General features: G+C 38.2%; 2 protein-coding genes across 4 annotated transcripts in view; both read left to right on the top strand.

The window, feature by feature from the left end:
• myom2a (myomesin 2a) overlaps positions 1-9,527 on the top strand; it is a 49,144-nt gene extending 39,617 nt beyond the window's left edge. For all 3 annotated transcript variants that reach the window (XM_047043475.1, XM_047043474.1, XM_047043476.1), the window contains 8 exons: positions 4,710-4,797; positions 4,908-4,946; positions 5,218-5,323; positions 5,510-5,673; positions 5,890-5,926; positions 6,035-6,057; positions 6,152-6,207; positions 8,649-9,527. In XM_047043475.1, coding sequence (XP_046899431.1) covers positions 4,710-4,797; positions 4,908-4,946; positions 5,218-5,323; positions 5,510-5,673; positions 5,890-5,926; positions 6,035-6,057; positions 6,152-6,207; positions 8,649-9,131 — 996 coding nt within the window. In that variant the 3' untranslated portion in view covers positions 9,132-9,527. The remainder of the gene's footprint in view (positions 1-4,709; positions 4,798-4,907; positions 4,947-5,217; positions 5,324-5,509; positions 5,674-5,889; positions 5,927-6,034; positions 6,058-6,151; positions 6,208-8,648) is intronic.
• Positions 9,528-9,825: 298 nt separating this feature from the next.
• LOC124483176 (protein FAM83B-like) lies at positions 9,826-15,402 on the top strand. Its single transcript, XM_047043477.1, has 5 exons — positions 9,826-9,963; positions 10,059-10,549; positions 11,030-11,194; positions 12,110-12,234; positions 12,388-15,402. Exons 2-5 carry the CDS (start codon positions 10,109-10,111, stop codon positions 14,516-14,518), a joined length of 2,862 nt encoding a protein of 953 aa, XP_046899433.1. The 5' UTR covers positions 9,826-9,963; positions 10,059-10,108; the 3' UTR covers positions 14,519-15,402.
• Positions 15,403-19,438: the final 4,036 nt, after the last annotated feature.

The following is a 19,438-nucleotide window of genomic DNA, read 5'->3' as shown; positions in this document are numbered from 1 at the left end:
GCATCCTTGGGCAAGGCACTTCACCCTACTTGCCTCGGGGAGAATGTCCCTGTACTTACTGTAAGTCGCTCTGGATAAGACCGTCTGGTAAATGTAAGTGGTAGAAATGGCTACGTATTAATAATATAAAATACATATAATTCACGTAAAATTACGTAATTGGTGTTAATTCTACACAAAACCCTTTTGAAGTAATTCAAGGAATCATTGGAGGAAGTGCAGTGGACAAAGGCATATGCTGCCAAGTTGACTGCACGTGTCTTTTAACATATCCAGGTACATGACAAGCACATTTTAAAGATGACAACTGTATTGGCTGGTTAACTGGCTTTGCCAAGATGGCAAGATCTAGGCAGACAAACTAACCACATGCTTTAGCATACAGGGACAACGTGCAATGTAGATGACAATTAACAGCAATAAGCATGATACAGCTTATGGTCTACATGTATTAACATAGTATTTTAGATCATTTACAAAATTCTTATGTTAAGGTTGAGCCACATTAACCCTTTTCTTGGATGTACCTAACCATACATGACACTAGTTATACAGTATTTGATAAATACTGTAAACATTTATGGAAACTGCAGCTTGACTGGCTGGTGGTTATGGAGGACCAAACCTGCCATATTTAGAAATGAATGAATGAATAAGTCCACATCCATGCATTTAGTAGGGCTGCAACAAACGATTATTTTAATAATCGACTAATCTAACAATTATTGATTAGTCGACTAATCATCTATTTTTTTCATTGATTAATCAGAAAGCTTTGAACGATTATTCAGCTTTTGCAATTTGTTAAAACATTGAGTTATAGTTATTCTAACTAATAAATCAAACCAAGAAATCACTTCAGCTTTTGAAAAAAATATATGTATTGCACTTTGAGCCAACTAAACAGGCTATTACATCTCTTTTTGTCCAATTGTGTCCAACCTAAATAAAAAATGCTCTCTAAGCATTGTTTCAATCATGTTGCTTTAAAGTATATAAAAGATAAATAAACAAAAATACGTCAGTTGTATTACAGACAAAAAAAGTAGGAATTTAAACACATTTCTTGTAAGACAACAGGGTTCTGTTCAATGAAAAACAGTGAGAAACAGTATAATTTCTGGACTGGCTTTTTGTTTGTCTCATTGCAATGGTCGTATACACTGAGCTGTCTAACTGCTGTCTGTGGATATGTTGCTACGGTGTTAGTATCCGTGAAATACTACGTAATTTGTTATTATCAACTGGTGTAGCTAACTAGCCATCCAGCTTGAGCACACTCACTTCCTGCCGTTTCCATCTCCTCTCGTGCGGGAATGCTTTCGTTTTAAATTATTTAAATGATTTGCTGCGGCAAATATGAAAGTAGGCCTATGGGCTTCGTGCGCACTACATTAGACTACCATTCGGGACAAAATAAATTGAGACATAATAAAACATTTGCAGGCTCGCATGAAGTGTGATTCGATCGCACTAAAGCAAAAAAACGTGCACACGAAAGTCCGTTGATTTACACCACGAGCTATACCAGCTCTGAAAAATCAGCTGAACGGTTACGTATTTGTTAACTACATTGGCGTTCAGGTAACATTTTGATTTGGCTTCTTCTGAATCAACTGGTTCCCATAGACACTACCCGAATGTAGACTACTAATCACGTATTTGGGGTTGTTTGGAGGCAATAGCCGTATTTACCACAACATCAAAGCTCCTTCTGACACCACATATTCAAAATTCATACTAAGAACGTTGCTAACCCAGACAATATGATCAAAATACGCGTAACACAACATGGAAACATTCAAGTGTTTCTTCGCTATATCTTTTGAAATCTATTCATTTCATAATTGTATGTTCTGAACAAATTTAGTGAGCACTACATTACAGCCATTCACACCATAATAAATGGAAGCTAAGAAAATAAAAGATTCGAATGGGATTCAATCCCACGAGCAAAAACACATACATTAGCGTTTAACGTTGTGTTACACCACAAGCTACTGAAGCATATGATTGATGAAGTTACACATTTTTTTAAGTACGTTGGCCTTCAGGCAACATGTTGTTTTGGTTGTTCTGAATCAACTAGTTACTGTAGACACTACCCGAATGTCGGCTACTCATCGCGTATTTGGAGTTGTCTCAAGGCAATAGCCATATTAACTACGATATCACAGACCCTTAATGACACCACATATCGCGAAGTAATACTTAGGTTGTCGCTGCATGATATAGAAACGTGGGCACAGACATGATCCAACTTCTGATAGTCATGGCAAGGTAACCCTAACAGGTAACCAGCTGTTTTGGATGAACCCCAAACCAAGTAACCCAAAAAGATATGTGGTTTCTGTCTGTGATATCTGTAATATCTGTGATATCGTTATACAAGTTATAAAACTGTATAAAACAGTTATAAAACTGACTGCATTAACGTTACACAGCAATTTTTAGCCGGTAGACTTCAAAGCTGAATATTCATCACTAATCCAGCTGATTGCGTCCATTTATATCCCTCCAGGGTTTTGTAGGCTTTCAAAGACTCTCCAGAGTAGGACGAAGGAAAGTTGATTAGAAAGTTGTAGCCGAAATATCTGGTCTGGATACAGGAAGTCAGGGAAGCTTTCCGTTTCACTCGTAAAGGTCGTAAAAATAACTCCGGGAGCATTATATGGATCACTGATGTTTAATCGATCAAGTTTTGCTTTATAGCTACCTATGTCTTTTGAATTAAAGTGGGCAGTGAACTCGGACAGGTTGGAATCCGTGCTGGAGCTGTCAGAGCAGTTCATTTTTGCCACTGTTATACTGCCAAAATGGCGTCGTAAACAGTAAAGTCACGTGACGTCCGGAGCTCTATAGGCTTAATTTAGCTTGCTTTACCGAGCTAAAACAACAGGTGCATTCGACATTACCCGACTTCATGCGGCGCTGCAGCCGGCTGCAGGCGGCTGACTTGAAACAGTGAATTCTGGTTAGACTTTTTGTCCGACTTGAGACGGCGCGGAGGACACGTCACTGTGACGTCCCCATCAAAGTACCATGAGATCGATTCGAGAACTGCCGGCTGTGTAGGCGAGCGCATTTTCTCAAGAGTAACTGCACGGGTTCAAGTGACGACACAGCTATTTCATGATTGGCCAGACTCACTTACCACATTTTGACAGTTTTCTGCAATGCCTTAGCTCCAGCTCACAAGCTCGCGACTGGTTGTCGCAAAGTATGACGTGTACAGCTAGTTCTTCGCAAGACCAGACAAGTCAGTCTGGAAAGATGGCGCGGTCCGTTTCGCGCTCTCGCTTGCCTCACTGCGCCACTGAGCACTTTTCATAGAAATGAATGGGAACGCCATCTTGGAAGAAAAATCTAGCTGTGTCTATTAATATACAAGTCTATGGGCACTACGGGAATGTATGAGAAGGTAATCCGTCAGTGGACCTGCTAATATATGTAGCTGATTCTGAACGAACTCGTCTTCAATATGAACGTGTTCTAATGCATTTAAAATGTAACACAATAGTAAATATTTGATCATTAATTTTTTGAAATGTTAGGGGAAGCTGTAGCCTGGCTACTAGCCCAACTTAGCCCCACCCACAAACAAATTTGGTTGGGAAGTTGGGTCTGGGGAAGCTCGTTTGGGGAAAAACTTTGTCCAACCATCTCCTGAAATGAAATTGTCAGGGCGGGCTTTATACGATGATGGACAGATGATCAACAGTAACGTAATCAACCACGTCACCAAAGAGCGCTTGGGTTGAATTTGTTTTCAACAAACAACATATTACGTTGCTCTGATTGGTTGTAGGTTTATCCAATTGAGTGAAGAGGCATTTGTTTTACGAGTTCGGTTGTAACACACCCCATACTCACAACCCAACGGAGAGTTATCAGACTCATATTCTGACTAGAATTATAAGTTTGACAACGTCAGGCTAGGGAAGCTGAGATTCCCTTGCAGTCTTAAAGAAATCGCCACTGGCACTATTCCTACAACTTTAGCCTCCTTGGCCGGTGTCTTGAGGCATATAGCGTTCCATAAATGGGCATACGTCAGGAACAATGTTTGTACGAATTCAGTCGACCTGTCAGTTGTCGTGTCTTTATTTATGCGAATGCGATACAGAAAACACAAGACAATTTCACAGCATTGCATTGTTGGAAAACATACAAACTTTAATGTAAACATAACAAACACCCATTAGCCTACATAATCATGTGCATGAATGTACCAGAGCATTGACAATATGTTTAAAATAATGAGAAATTGCTTTTATGACGTGCATAAGTGACTTAGAATAGATGATGTGTAAGTAATGCAGTGATGACAGAGAATTTCGATTTGAGAAATATAGGTACCAAAGCGATTGAGAAGAACTGTCATCACCATCTGAATCACAGGCACTGCACTATCTATAATTCCAGAAATCTGTGTGTGTCACCGACATCGTCGCGGGCACTGTGCCCTATCTATAATTCCCGGAATCTGTGTGTGTGTGCCACCAATTTTATCACGGTCACTGTGCACTATCTATAGTTCGAGTAATCTGTATTTGTGTGTTCCACTGACTGTGTTAATCACTGACTGCATCACAGGCACTGTGCACTAGTATTAATATCATTTTGAAAATAATACTGTTCAACATTGTTATTTATCTATTCAGTAAGGCCTATTGGGAAGTGGTAACATATTTTCAAATATGTTCCAGTTCTCCAGGAAAGACCAGGGCATTTACAAAGCTACACTCAGCGATGATAGAGGAAAGGATGCATCTCTTTTTGACATTTCTGGCCAAGGTACTCTTCCAAGATTTTTTTATTATTACAGTCTTATTGATTACTCATTTAATCAGATTTTAGTAGGCCATATTTAACCCTTTCTCTAACTTCTTTTTGGGGGGGTTCAGTCTTTGATGCTATTATCAACGCCATTGCCCACATTGCTGGTAAGTTGTTCTTATGAGAACGGTATTTTGAATTTTTCTACACCACTAATTTTTACATTGATAAATGTTGATTTTACAGTACAGTTCCCAAGTGAATATAGGCTGAATACAGCCTTTAATGTTCAATATGTATTTTCCTGCCTTCTAGTTTACAACCGTATACAGTTAAGTGTACACTGGCATGACACTTGAGTTGATTATGAGCTACTACATTGCTAATATTGTTGTGCTTTAAAATACTGCATCTAACTGCATCTGCTTGTTTGGTCAGGGTCATCTGCATCTGATCTGGTCCTCCAGTGTACTCCTGAGGGCATCAGACTGCAGTGCTATATGAAGTACTACACAGAGGAGATAAAGGCTAGCTGGTTCCACAGGTATAATCATGCCACTGTACGTTCTAGACGTTATATATTTATGTCAATGTATTGTAACTGACCTGTAATAGATGAGCCCGCAAGGCACTTGTCGATGTTCCCATAAATTATTCAACAATGTATATAGTGAAAAAATAAATTGCATGGTACATTATGTTAAAATGAAACATGACCTTTATCACCCAGAGAAAGCAAGATTGCTTCTTCTGAGAAGATGAGAATTGGTGGCACTGCTGAGATGGCTTGGATGCAAATCTGTGATCCTACAGACAAAGAGAAGGGCCAGTACTCCATTGAGATCTTGGATTCTACAACCTCCCACACTCGTAGTTTTGACCTTTCCGGACAAGGCAAGAGCCCCAAGAATAACAGCATACTAATTGTTTTGCTTGTCAAAGACCACTTTATCAAGTCTCACAGATCAAAATAATGTGATGGTCCTTAACATCAAAGTCTAACACATATTTGCTAAATTTTTCTCTTCTTGTTTTCAATTGTTCTGATGGGGAAATTTAATCTCACCAGTGTTTGAGCAAATTATTTATTTCAGTTTAAATTTGTTGCAGCTTACACTGATGCATTTGAGGAGTACCAGAGACTGAAGTAAGATACTCACTGCTCCTCTTTATTGTGTTTTTTGTTTATAACTGAGTGATCCAAAAAAATATAAATAATTCTATACTGAAATTCTTCTTCATTTGCTCTCTTTAGGGCTGCAGCATTTGCTGAGAAGAGTGAGTATTTTACAGTTCAATGTATTCCCAGTGTGCTGTGGATATTAGTGGGTGGGTACAGTGGGTTTCATGTTGATTATATTTCAATCCTCAGACCGTGGTAGAGTTGTTGGTGGTCTGCCTGATGTTGTCACTATCATGGAGAAGAAGGTGAGAATGTAAACATTCACTGTACACAAGGTTGTAAGCCATATCTTATTAATACTGTACAGACAAGTGGATGGAAAAACTGAATGGAAAATAATTCGACATTAAACTTGAACATTAAACAGACAAATGCAAAGACTTCCATACAGATGTACATTTTATAATCAAGCAATTAACATCTTATCATGAACATTATGCATCAACACATCATGCTAGAGGCATGTTCAAAAATGGTGAGTAGGCCTTGTTGACCTTGATTGCGAATCACAATGACAGGAGAAAAATACTTAAGTGGCACGGATGGCTGGACCTTCAGTCAAAAAAGTTGCTGAACTTTGTGTTGCTTAGTGTTTCAATAGTGACTAAAGTCACCTCTGCAGTTCTTTCTGTGAGAAATACATCTGTTAAAAAGAACATTAATTATTTTAGAACATGTACATGCATGGTGCTCATGCATTGGTGCAAAATGTTCAGGAAAAACTGAAGAGCAACTCTGAAGTATGGATAACATGTATGGATGTGTATTCCAAACATAACACACTATACATACAAGTACATAAGAGGAAAACCTTTTTACCCTCAAAATGTATTACCACTCCTCAAACAACAAAAGCATAGTTGAAGAAAACAGTAAAAATGTATGTTATATAAAAAAAAGAACTGAAAAAATTTCTTGGGTTTGTGGGTCTTGCCATTGAGAAAAGGAAATCCCCTTATTTTTGTTGATAGTGTGTAATGTTTGGAACACATATCCATACTTTGGAATGTGTTTACTACGTAAGTTGAATTTTCCTTCCATTTTAGACTGACAAGTTAGACACCGTCTAACTGCTCTGGTGACATATGGCGCAACACCTCACTAAAACGCTTTATGTTGGTTTTTCGTTTAATGTGTCTGTATTTACAGTAAAAGAGATATCACAGCATGATTTCAAGACTTATGTCAATTAGAGCGGTAAAAATGTGCACACTCTAACTAAGATAATACCGTTTACATTATTTTACTTAAAATTATATGAATTATTTTTGGATGATTGGAGGTTACAATGTTATAGAGGGGGTTTAGATAAGCATTGTATGTTTAAGTTATATTTACATATGTCTAATACAGTTTTTACAATCGCTATGACAGTTTTTTCACTACCGTAAACAAGTTTTCTAAACTTTTAACGCACCAACACACCTACCACACACAATTGGCAAAACTGTTAATTTCATGCTCAAAATCACACATTGTAAACTAAACTCAAACACTAATTGTCATAACACAAAAATACACTAAACATGACATCATGTCTACCAAACACTAACACATGTTCTCTTTTCACAGGAACATTTAGTCAATCATAGCACAATGTCATAAAAAACACTAACATCAGATGGAATTACAGAAACTGAATTATTTTATATGTGTCAGTTCTCACATTTTAAATAGATTATCGATTGTGTTTGCAATGCAGTTTCTTTTGAAGCCTCTACATTTTTGTGTTGTTGGGTTTAGTAAATGCATGCATTTTGTTTCTTTTGCTGCAGACATTCTGAACAAAAAATGAATGACCGATCTCAGAGTAGCTTTATAGAATGTACAGTTACTGTATTGAAAAAAAGAAGACATAAACATAATTGCTGCAGTGAAGGCTTCATTTGCAACAGGACATTACTGCAAGAAATATGCAATATAGCTGCCATTTACAGTATTACCCTAGCTCTGGCCCTTCTCTGAGCGCCACCACACATTCTAACTCCTCTCCCTTGCCCTTGTCCCACTCCTCTCCCTTGTCCTGGTACTTGTCTTCCTCTCCTTCGTGCAGGTATTACTGTATTCTTACTGTAATTTCTTCTTGTTGCTCTATACTGTTTTTTTCCACACAAGATCAGCACAAAGAGCTCCACTTTGCAGTATATATACCATATAGTCATGCGATTGAAAGAACCTCAACACCATAGTGTTTCCTAGTTGGAATCAACTGTGATTTATAGTATTTGCATAACTTAAACCAGCTTTTTCTCAGTAGCAATGGAATACAATACAGGGGATATATTTGTGTTTCAATTCACAATATGAACAGCTGTTCACTTTGACTTTAGCCAATAAATTAGGTCTTGAACATAGTGTTATCTGTTCTGACATACAGTGTTAAAGCATTGGTAAAATGGTCCGTAAAAATCGATTGTTTTGGTCTTGGTTGAGCTTGTGTGTAAAAGAAGTTCAAGCATTTAACATTTGTGTTTACTCTATGCATTTTGTGTCAAAGCAACAAGAAATGTGTTAATTGTATAGCCAACACAGACGGATGTTGTGCTAACTGTGTCAAGAGTTTAGGAAACTTGTTAAAGGTATTGAAAAAAGTGTCATAGCGATTGAAAAAAACTGTTAAATGCATATCCATGAGATTTTTCTTTCTGACTGCACCAATTTCCTGCCACTTTCTGCCCACGCTTAGACCCTGAGTCTGACCTGCACAGTCTGGGGAGACCCCACTCCAGAGGTCACATGGTTCAAGAATGAGCAGGAGGTTGCCTCCAGTGAGCACACCAAGATAGCATTTGAAGCTGGTAAGTTCTCAAGCCTCACCATCAATGCAGTCACATCTGAGGACTCCGGCAAATACAGCATCAACGTTCGGAACAAATATGGCGGCGAGTTTGTGGAGATCACAGTGAGTGTCTACAAGCAAGGAGAAGACATCCCAGAGCCAAAACTGGGGCAGATGTCCAGAGGAGGAGCCGCACCTGTGGCAGCAAAGTCCCCTGCTCCCCCACCCAAAACCCCTACCCCCACCCCTCCTCCATCTGTTAAATCCCCAACCCCAGCAGCTTCCATAAAGTCTCCAACCCCAACCCCAAAGTCCCCAACACCCCCACGCAGTGTTAAATCCCCCACTCCACCCAGAGCTATGAAATCTCCAACTCCCCCAAGAAAGTAAAAAAGGGATCATAATTCCTGAGAAAGATTAAGGCTTTAGTGGTTCTTATTTATAGCATGAGTGTGAAACCAAGAGCCATTACTTGAAGGTATAAATACATGTCTATTTTAGCCATAGTATGCCAAGTGGTCTCACAGTCTCAACAGTCCAGAAAAACTGACAAAGACCAGAGTAGAGGCCATGTTAATCATCAGTGTTTCAAGTTTGCACCTTCCTCTATAAAGCATAGTGGAATGCCAGCGGATGAATTGTCATTGAGTGCCAACTGTGTGCTGTTATCACAAAAGGCAGACATAGGACCTGTTCATCCACAATCATTATGCCAAAAAGACTATGACTGTGTTCCCCCACAATATCAATACTCTGTGTTAATAATAAAATATATCTATCACCTTCTCTTGTTGCCTCCACAAATTATGATTTTTCTTTTTACTTCCCTCCAACTTCAATGCTGTTAAGTTGAGTGTAAAGTGATTGTTATAATGAAGCAGAAGGTGCTTGTCGACTGTAGACACAAACAAACCTACTGTAGCCTTCAACAATAACAATGCACATTAGGGTCTTTCTAGATTAACCCAAAAGGAAAGAGACTACTTACAGAACACTAAATCCAATGGGAGGAACTTTCTTCTCAGAAGAGGAAAGAGGTGGAGATAAAAACTGGTTCTTTATTTGCATAAAGACCTCAAATCCACGCCCATCCTGTCTTGCTCACTTTTCTAGTTTTCATCTGTAGTTTACTGTGGAGTTTCCAGATCTTTTCTATATGTTGAATCAAAGTCACAAGGCGATATCAAATGTAACTGGACCTTTGTCTGTTTCTGACCATGAAGTAAGTTCTAAACTTAATATGCATGTTTCTGATATTTAAGAAATATATAGTGTGCATAAAATAATAATTAATCATAAATACATGTTATTTTAAAGGTGAAAGGGTATATCTGTTGCACTTAGAAGGGCTTTGGTAAGTAGAATCAATGGAGTCAAGTCTTTCTTGTCTGTCATCATTGAAAGAGGAGGTGACTGCAGGGGAATTCATTCAGCCACACTACAAGGAGTCCTATCGGCTTGCCATTTATGCCCTAGTCAACAATGGCAGAAATGCTTATCAAGAGTATCTGAAAGCTGAGAACATTTTTGACTTTCTATCAGAAGAGGAACTGCTCTTCATTCAAGAAAATGCAATGTTACCGGCTCCCGATGATGACTTGGAAGTTAACAATGAAACTGAAGAAAAAAGTCCATCAACGTATTTTCCCACAGAGTCGGATGAGGAGGTGCCTGACCTCGACCTTGGATGGCCTGAGATTATCCATGAGAACACAGAAACAAATATCAGCCTGCTTTTCAATCCACCCAGACAAAGCTCACCAACTATCAAAGAGGTGATTCGTAAACAAATCCAAGAGGCAAGACAGGTAAGGAAACAAAAATGCTTACTATATGTTCTCATTCTTTTTTAAATATAATGTTTCATAGTACTTAGTGCTCAATATATGCATAGTGCATTTCAGACAGGAATACAGTATGGAAAGGGTAGTACTGTCAGCTGCATTTGTGGCACACCATCTCAACCAAGTCCAAACTTGTTTCTAAATGTCAGCCACACACGTCATGACATGGTTTCCAAATGTCATTTGAACAATTAGTGGTAATTCCAAAAACAAAAGGTTGTGGAGTTCCAACTTATCATTGCAAATGCTCAATTGTGCACAAAACTGCAGTGTTCATTTAGACAAAATGCAACATTCAGTACCTCCTTGCGGCAACTGCACACAGGTGTTAAACACAATTATACATGCAGGAAATAAGCATAGGTGTCAAGTATTAAAGATTCCCTGTTTATTGAGACTAATAGTCATACAGAAAACTACATATGTTATTGTTTTTCTCTACAGGTCATTGCAATAGCAATGGATGTCTTCACTGATGTAGACATCTTCAAGGAGCTTATCAGTGCCACATTTAGAGGAGTGGTCGTCTACATTCTTCTGGATGATATCCAATTCACAAGTTTCCACACTATGGCTGAGAGGTCAGGCGTTTGTATCAAAGATCTCAAGGTAGATAAGGAATGGTCACTTTATAGATGCAATTGAAATCAACCAGCTATTTTCTATTTAATACTCGTTTATTGTATAACATGTGAATTTAGCACCAAAAAGGCATGTTTGATTGTTGTGAAAGGTTGCCTGGGGCCATGACCTTTTCTTTGGCAGGAACGTTTTAAATTGACATTTAATGCACACCTTAAAAGAAATCCAGTCATATATATATATAGATGTGGCCTTTGCCTTCATAATTCTTGCACTAACATGCAGGATGATTTTCCTGTTTCACAGCATGTTACTTTTTTAGAATCACAATTAAGTATATTTCACTGAAGGTTTGTGTCGTGACAAAGGTTTTAAAACTCACTGCATGCTTGAAGCACATTCCCTGGCGATCATGTCATGTTGAATCATGTCTGGGTAGTCTAACCTCATACTGTATGTAATGTCACTGTAATCTACTGTATACACACAGTACAGCAAACGGTTTACTTGTATCAAATATAAAATCCAATGCACAGTGATTCATCAGTATTCTTCAGTTATCCAATGGTTTGCCAGATAGTTTTCCATAGTTTAATTTACCAGTGCTTTTTCTTGAAAATGAAACTGCTGCACTTTAAACTCCTATTAACACGTCTTAAGGGACTGAATGTGTCACTATCCAAATACTTTTGGTGCACAGAATATGCTACATAACATGTAGTATTAAAAAAGAATGCTAAGGTTGCACACGTTACATACATCAAAAACGTGTGCCACATGGTTTAAATATTTAGGTTTAATATGTGGGTTACGGTCAAAGTTGGGGTTAGAAAACAAGATTTTGAATTATTTGTGTGTGTGTGTGTGTGTGTGGTTATTGCTTGCATTATGTGACTCTAAGAAGAGAATGATTAAAAAATATGTTCCTTTCTTTACATTTAGAATGTCCGAGTTCGAACTGTGAAAGGTCAGCAATATCAGTGTCGGTCTGGAGCAAAGTTTAATGGAGCTTTGGAACAGAAGTTCATACTGGTGGATTGCAGAACAGTGTTGTATGGGACGTACAGGTATTTCCAACAGTCCATGACTTATTTCCAAGGCATTTCCACCTGATAATATTATTATGTTACATTATGTTTGCCTAAACTATTCTAAAACTTGTAATACTATCATTTAAGATGGCTTGTCTGATGAAAAATACCTTTGGTCTCTTGTCCTAGCTTCATGTGGTCCTATGAAAAGATCAACCTCAGCATGGTTCTAGTGATCACTGGGCAGCTTGTGGGATCATATGATGAGGAGTTCAGAAGACTATTTGCCCGCTCTACTCTTCCAGCTGCACTTTCTCAGGAAAGTGTGTTCCTTAGGGAACCAGTGTCAGTGTACAGCCCTAACTCCAGTCATACCTCACTCCATCTGATTCAAATGAGATCTAGAACACAGACCACAGGTTTGAGTACCTTTACGGGACAACACAAGGATGAAAGATACGATGGGCCCAAGTTAACCAGAGGCTTAAGCATGCAAGACAGACTGCATCACTCTCACCATACAGAGTCTGGGCAACTGCTGAGAGGGCACAGCTATGCTGGAGAGCTGCAGAAAGGTAATTTAACAACTCAACTGAGGACAAGAGATATTGGGGCTTACTGTGTCCCTCAGAGACGAAGGCCCAATCAATGTAGTAGCAACGACGCACAGACAGGCAAGATGAGTCAGCCTCTCCACACACAGAGGACTTGTTATAGCACTGACAAGTATGTGCTTCCATTCAACTCAGAGACCTCTCTAAACAGGTGGAAGATTGACTCATACCTCAATAACAGTGACCACACATTGGCTGAATCAATTGAAAGCCTGCATCATACGGACACACTGCCAGAGATTAAGAGGAACCCAATTTCACCATCCCGTATGAAATCATCTCTGATTTTCAATAGCTATCTGCAAGAACGGTTGAAATCACCCATGCACATGTGTGAGGACACACAAATGTTACCACACAGTATTCAAAGTGTCTCAGCTGACAAACAACCACAACTGCCAACGCCTCATAGGTGGATGGACAACCAGACTAGAATGGAACAGTTAAGGCTGGAAAACAGAAATTATTTGCACCAGCAAAGAGATTTTGCCACTAATAATCATATTTCTGGGGTTAGTCAAGAGTCTCTCAAGTCTGCATTTTCAGCTGTAGAGAGACATATAGAGAAGCCAACAGTAATAATTCTGGAAAAGAGTCACAGTATAAATGAGTTGGAAAACAGCTCAGCTCACAGTTTTAAACCAGAGCCATCTAGCCATGGACATGGCTTCACTTCAGGGGATCAACCTGATGATCAGAACAGATTGATAGAGACTGAAAGAAACCAGAAATTTACAACGGATCTTACAGAAAACCACCGAAGTATCTCTCATTATGACATCAAGACCATATCAGAAAAAAAGCATCCTGAGTCATTAGATTGGCACCAGCCTCCGACAAGGACAACATCAACAGCTGACCTGGGAATACAGATGATGAAGCCTTCACTTAAATCCTCAAACTTCAGACCCACCTGTCTTAATGTGCAGGACTCTAGAATTATGATGTCTTTGATTGGCATTCCAGAGGAGAAAGAGGGCCATGTAAGTGGTAGTATTGTTTCTTATAACCAGCTGGGCAGCTACTCAAGTTTAGTTTCCCTCGCAGATGACAGAGGAATGTCAGTGAAAGAGGATAAACCACTTCATGTGATGAATTCAATCAGATCCAAGACCGCTAAAGAATCCCAGCATATAAAGGCTGAGAGGGTAGTAATGGTAGAAAAAGCAATACTTGAGCAAGATAATCCTCTTCAGAGGAAGAATTCAATGAGATCAAAACTTTCTGCTATTTTTCGATCCGATGAACAATTCAAAGAGGAGCCAACACTCCAAAGAAAAAACTCTATGAGGTCAGGAACTTCATCTGGATCAAAGCATGGTATGGTTCTTGCTGACAGTGACAAGGAGCAAGAAAACTGTTCTGACTCAAGGGCCAAATTATTTTCAAATCCCATCGGTAATTCAAATGTAGATCAGGATAGTCTGGGTTCTGGAATCACTCTTCCAGACCCTGTAAGAAAGAAGGCTTACAGCAGATTTGAACATTTTCTGTCAGTTGAAAAAAGACCTTCAGAACATCCAATGCCAAACAACAGAGAAGTACCTTCTTCAGAAAAAAACAAAAACACGTTTTTAAGTGGCTCAAGACAAGGTTCTGTTTCTGCTGCAAGCAACTATACAACCTACCAGACCCAAACGTCTACTGAAAATAAGTTTGGAAGATTCATGCAACGAGTAGGAAATCTCATCAACAAAAATAAGTAAATCCATTCTGGGTACCAAATAGTCAAACAACACATAAATATTGCGGTGACCAATATTTCCAGTTAGTAACAACAAAATGTAAAAATGTTCTTATATACTAATGTAATAATTGGACTAATACGCGGTTCCTATTGGTCCAGTGACGTTCTCAAAAGTCAATAAATCCGTTTATTGATCTCCCGAATGTTCGCAGAGGTCAATAAACGTTTTTAACCAACCAGAGAGTTGTTCTGTTCAGTTGTTGATATGTTGCCTTGGAGATGTAGTGACGTCACCAGTGCAAGTGCCGCTGATTGCTCTGACAACATGGCGTCTGCTCCGGATTCGACGTGTTTGATTGGGAACTTCCCACGTATAATGTAGTATATAAGAAACCAAATGTTTACTCTTCGACAGGTCAGCAAACGCTTTGTCGCCTCGATTTGTTAAAACGATTAAACGACTCGACCTACGGTCTCGGTTAACAAACGTTTTAACAAATCTCGGTTTACAAAGGTAAACATTTGCTGTTTATTTGTGGGATATTAATTTCTACAATGAATGCATAGGATTCTTGACATTAAAGTAAGACATTTTAGAGAGGTTGTGGAGTGGTCTATTAAAAACTACAAAAACCTTTCAGTTTCATTATTCAATATCTCTTGTAAGTCTTTTCAAATCCGCTTTCCTGATGTTTCTGTGAATTTTTCTTTGAACGGTTCATGCCATGTTTTTGTATCAATGTTTCTTATTTTATGCATGACATTTGGGGAATGTTGTTAGTTTTGTATGGTTTAGATTTATATGTATAAGGAGGTCTGCAATGTGTGATGCATATTTCTTTTACAAAGTCGTCACATTTGGTCTTCTATCACAGCTGAGTGAATAAAGTTTTCAGACTGTTTGTTGTTCGTCATCAGACTTCCATTTTGTGAATATTCATCTCTTGTTGATCCACAGGACCAGTAGTGGACCAGTAGTCAGACTACTTTTGTTAGGTAGCCTAACGAGTAACTTATTTAATTGAATGTATCCGTTACTAGTTCCTTGTTCAAAAAAGTAACGCGTTACTCAAGTTAGTCTTTTGGTCGCGAGCCCTCAGCATGTAGCTAAAAGTCTAGGAAAGTTAAGGCTACTTTTCGCTAACCTAGGTACCTACAAAAATGCTAGACAAGTGGGTTCCCCTTCATTCATTTGGAGGCTCAGAGAAGATGGGTGCATTGAACCTGTGATGTTCCAGAAGGCACCAGCACCTAAAGAAGTTAGAGACATCACCCACGTCTATTGTTAAGACGGGAACTGCAACAAATGCTCTAAATGCCAGTGTCTTTCAGTGGGCTTGACCTGCACAGAGTTTTGCTCTTGCCCTTTCCCAGACTGTCAAAATATGACCCACTTTGTCACGGATGACAATGCGAATGAGTGACAGTGGTCTGTTGCAGTTAAAACATCATTGGGGACTGACCTCCCCAGAGTGGCCACTGGAGATGGCCTAAACCCCAGAAAGGCTACCTAAAGAGCTGGAGATTCAGTGAGGAGAGGGCTCATTCCCCCTCAGAGTGATTGTTTTGTTAGCCATTGTTTGATTTAAGACAGTCATTTAATTTGTTTTGTTAGATTGAAATGTGTTTGATTTAAGACAGTCATTTAATTAGCATTGTGTAAAGTGGTAGTTTTATTAAAAGGCCCATTAAGGTCAAACTGCATTCCTGAGTCCTGGTCTCCTGTTTGTGCTATGGTTAGGTGTTATCTTTCAATTTCAATCTTTGTTTTCATATGGACTGTGTAGTACAAGGTGCCATATGAAATGTTTGATAATTAAATGTATCTTATATTTTAATTTTTGACCACTAATGGGTTTTGGATTTAATTGGACTAAATTATCTTAGTTTTCTGTTTTCTTTCATTTTGGACACCTCAAACATTTAGTGGCAGAACACCTTGATATGTGATGCTATATTTACATATTTGGTATTGCTGGATTCACCACAACCCCACCTTCCCAACAGGCCATCATGTGTTTCTATGATAATGCCTGGAAAAGTAACCACAAAGTAAATGAAAACATTCTGCATAGATCTTGATTTTTGTCATGTTTGCCTATTTTAGGTATGTGTTTATATGTATTTTTATTCTATACATCAATATATTCACATCCAGTCTTTTCTAGTAGGTAAAGTAACTTCCTAACTACAAACATGCCTGTGTGATTGATCTGCATTAGTTTATATGCCCAAACTCCCATACGAACAGGCTATATTTTAGTCCTTTCTTGGTTTTGGGGTGTATAACAATTATCTGTTAATTTAACAATCTTAGCAGTAAAATATGTTTTGCCAAGTATCCATTTCATATATGGGAGACCTTAGAGGTGATGAAAAACATTGTTGGGTTTAGTTCTACCTCCGGTAGGGGTATCTCAAAAACTAAAGCCCTTTTAGATAATTTGTTACTAGCCTATAATGTCACATTAAATAATGTATTTGAACTCAAGCTTGTGTGATGCGTCGCTGTATCGTTGCAGCGGTTTTAGGATTATGTTACAGTAAGTAAAGTCTGGTTCAGTATATAAGTGAAGTGAACACCATTTTGCTACCATATACCTAACTATAGCTTAAATTCGTTTTGCTCCTAGATTCAGACCTAGCCCCGGTAAATTGTAGAGCTAGCTAACTACTAGACTTCTGCCTGGCATTTTACAAAATTATTTATTGATTAAAGCGTTTCTTGATTCAAGAACTTCATGACACCACTAATTGCTTTTCATTATGGTGGATTATTACATTGATCCGTATTGCTGTATAATGAGGATTGATTTAAGCAATAAGCCCCAAGAGGCCGTGTTTTGCGCTGATTTTAGAACAGGTGAGGGGAGTTGTTAGGCACGACACGAAGCGGAGTGCCGAAAACCCCCTTACCTGTTCTAAAATCAGCGCAAAACACGGACTCGCGGGGCTTATTGCTTTTCTAAAACTGTTACTACAAATATTGGTAACACTTTAGAATAATGGTCCGTTGTTAATGAGTAGCTATGTAGGAAGTAATAGGTAGTTCTACATTAACACTGAATTTAATACTATTAACTAATATGGAACCAAGATTAACTAAGCAGTAAGTAATAGCAAATTTAGTACAAAGGTAGTTCTTTGGTAGGTATTTGATTATTACTAAATAAATATATCCTCATTGAGAACTACTTGTGAACTATGACCAATTAAGAAAGAATAACCAATGAATTACTAATCACAAAAGTAACGTCTACAAAGTGAACAATTGTTTTTTTTTTAACTCTTAACAGGGTCATAACATTTCAAAAGCTTGTGCCTGAAATGAGTTCTTTGTGGAAACCAGTTTATGAATATTAACGTTATAACACGTCCCTGTATGATTATGGGACAGGTCCCCCCAATATTTGATCATACTGTATGATTATGGGACACGTCCTCCCCAATATTTGATCATACTGTATGATTATGCGGGCAATTTCGATGTGTCTGCTATTAGGTCTTTCTGCAGCTCAGAAAATATCAAATCACGGCCGGTCCGTTTTCCAAATCCAGTCGACTTGGCTTACCAAAACGTATTTGTCCTGAATCCATGTCATGTTTTCCCCTAAACCTATACTGGTGCAACGTCGAAGAGTGAGTTTGGAGCGCGAAATCATTTGGCAGTGGCACATTTTTATGGATTGTAAATATCCAGTATTTGGCTAACATACAACAACGACGACTAGGTGAATTTCACTAGAATTTCGAATTGTAGAATTAGTGCAAATTTGGAATTGTACAATTAGTGCAAATTTCGATTGCAATACTATACAGTTTGTATGAGGGACTTTTTACAAGCTAGCCGACAGCTATAGTCTGGCTTTACAGCTAGCAACAACTGTAGCTAGCGTTTTGGGCCATGTTCCTGTTCTCTGAATTGGGTTATCTAGCAAGTTATTTTACAGTCCTGCCATTTGTTCTTTCTTCCTTAATCATTTTTATTCCTTTGGGAGCGTTGCTGTTGAAGTGGATAGGCCTATACGTTGATTTGGGTTAGGGTTAGCCATGTACTTACTTATTACTTATTTAGCCATTATGTTTGACTCAGTTTATCATCACATTTTGTTGAGTGTGTTGAATGTTTCATTCCAAAATACAGAATTTTTTGTTTAAATGCTAGGTTTCATCATTGTGCAAAACGAATAAAAGAAAATAATGTTTAATTCAGACATATTTTACAAAATGCTTTATTATTGCATGCCCATGTGCATTTTTGCATTATGTAGGATTTTCTTTTACGACTTCATGGAAATCCTCCAGTGGATATAATTAAAAGAAATGTTATCCAATCACTGCAGTTGTTTTATGTTGTATATCTTGTGAGGTGACATGTTAGTGAAGTGTTAACATGTTTTTCACTTTGAAATAATGGTCCAGATTACAGTTACTGCGGGATGATAAGGTAACTCTTGAGTAATTAGTGAAGAGTTAACATGTTTGTCACTTTAAAATAATGGTCCACATCACAAGTAGTTACTGCAGGATTACAAGGTAACGCTTGAGAAATTAGTGAGGAGTTAACATGTTTGTCACTTTAAAATAATGGTCCACATCACAAGTAGTTCCTGCAGGATGACTATGTAACACTTGAGTAATTAGTGAGGAATTAACATGTTTGTCACTTTAAAATAATGGTCCACATCACAAGTAGTTCCTGCAGGATAACAAGGTAACGCTTGAATAATTAGTGAGGAGTTAACATGTTTTTCACTTTAAAATAATGGTCCACATCACAAGTAGTTCCTGCAGGATGACAAGGCAACGCTTGAGTAATTAGCGAAGAGTTGTACTGGTTTTCACAAGTAATAGACCTATAATGAGTCTAATTTTATATTTGACACATACGGTACAGGCATACATTTCTGTGAGGCACTAGTGATATTCTAACAAACAT

This window comes from Hypomesus transpacificus, chromosome 21, assembly GCF_021917145.1.
Source record: "Hypomesus transpacificus isolate Combined female chromosome 21, fHypTra1, whole genome shotgun sequence".
NCBI classification, from domain to species: Eukaryota; Metazoa; Chordata; class Actinopteri; order Osmeriformes; family Osmeridae; genus Hypomesus; species Hypomesus transpacificus.
Note: the sequence above shows the minus strand (reverse complement) of the source record. Positions and strands in the feature narration are given on the sequence as shown.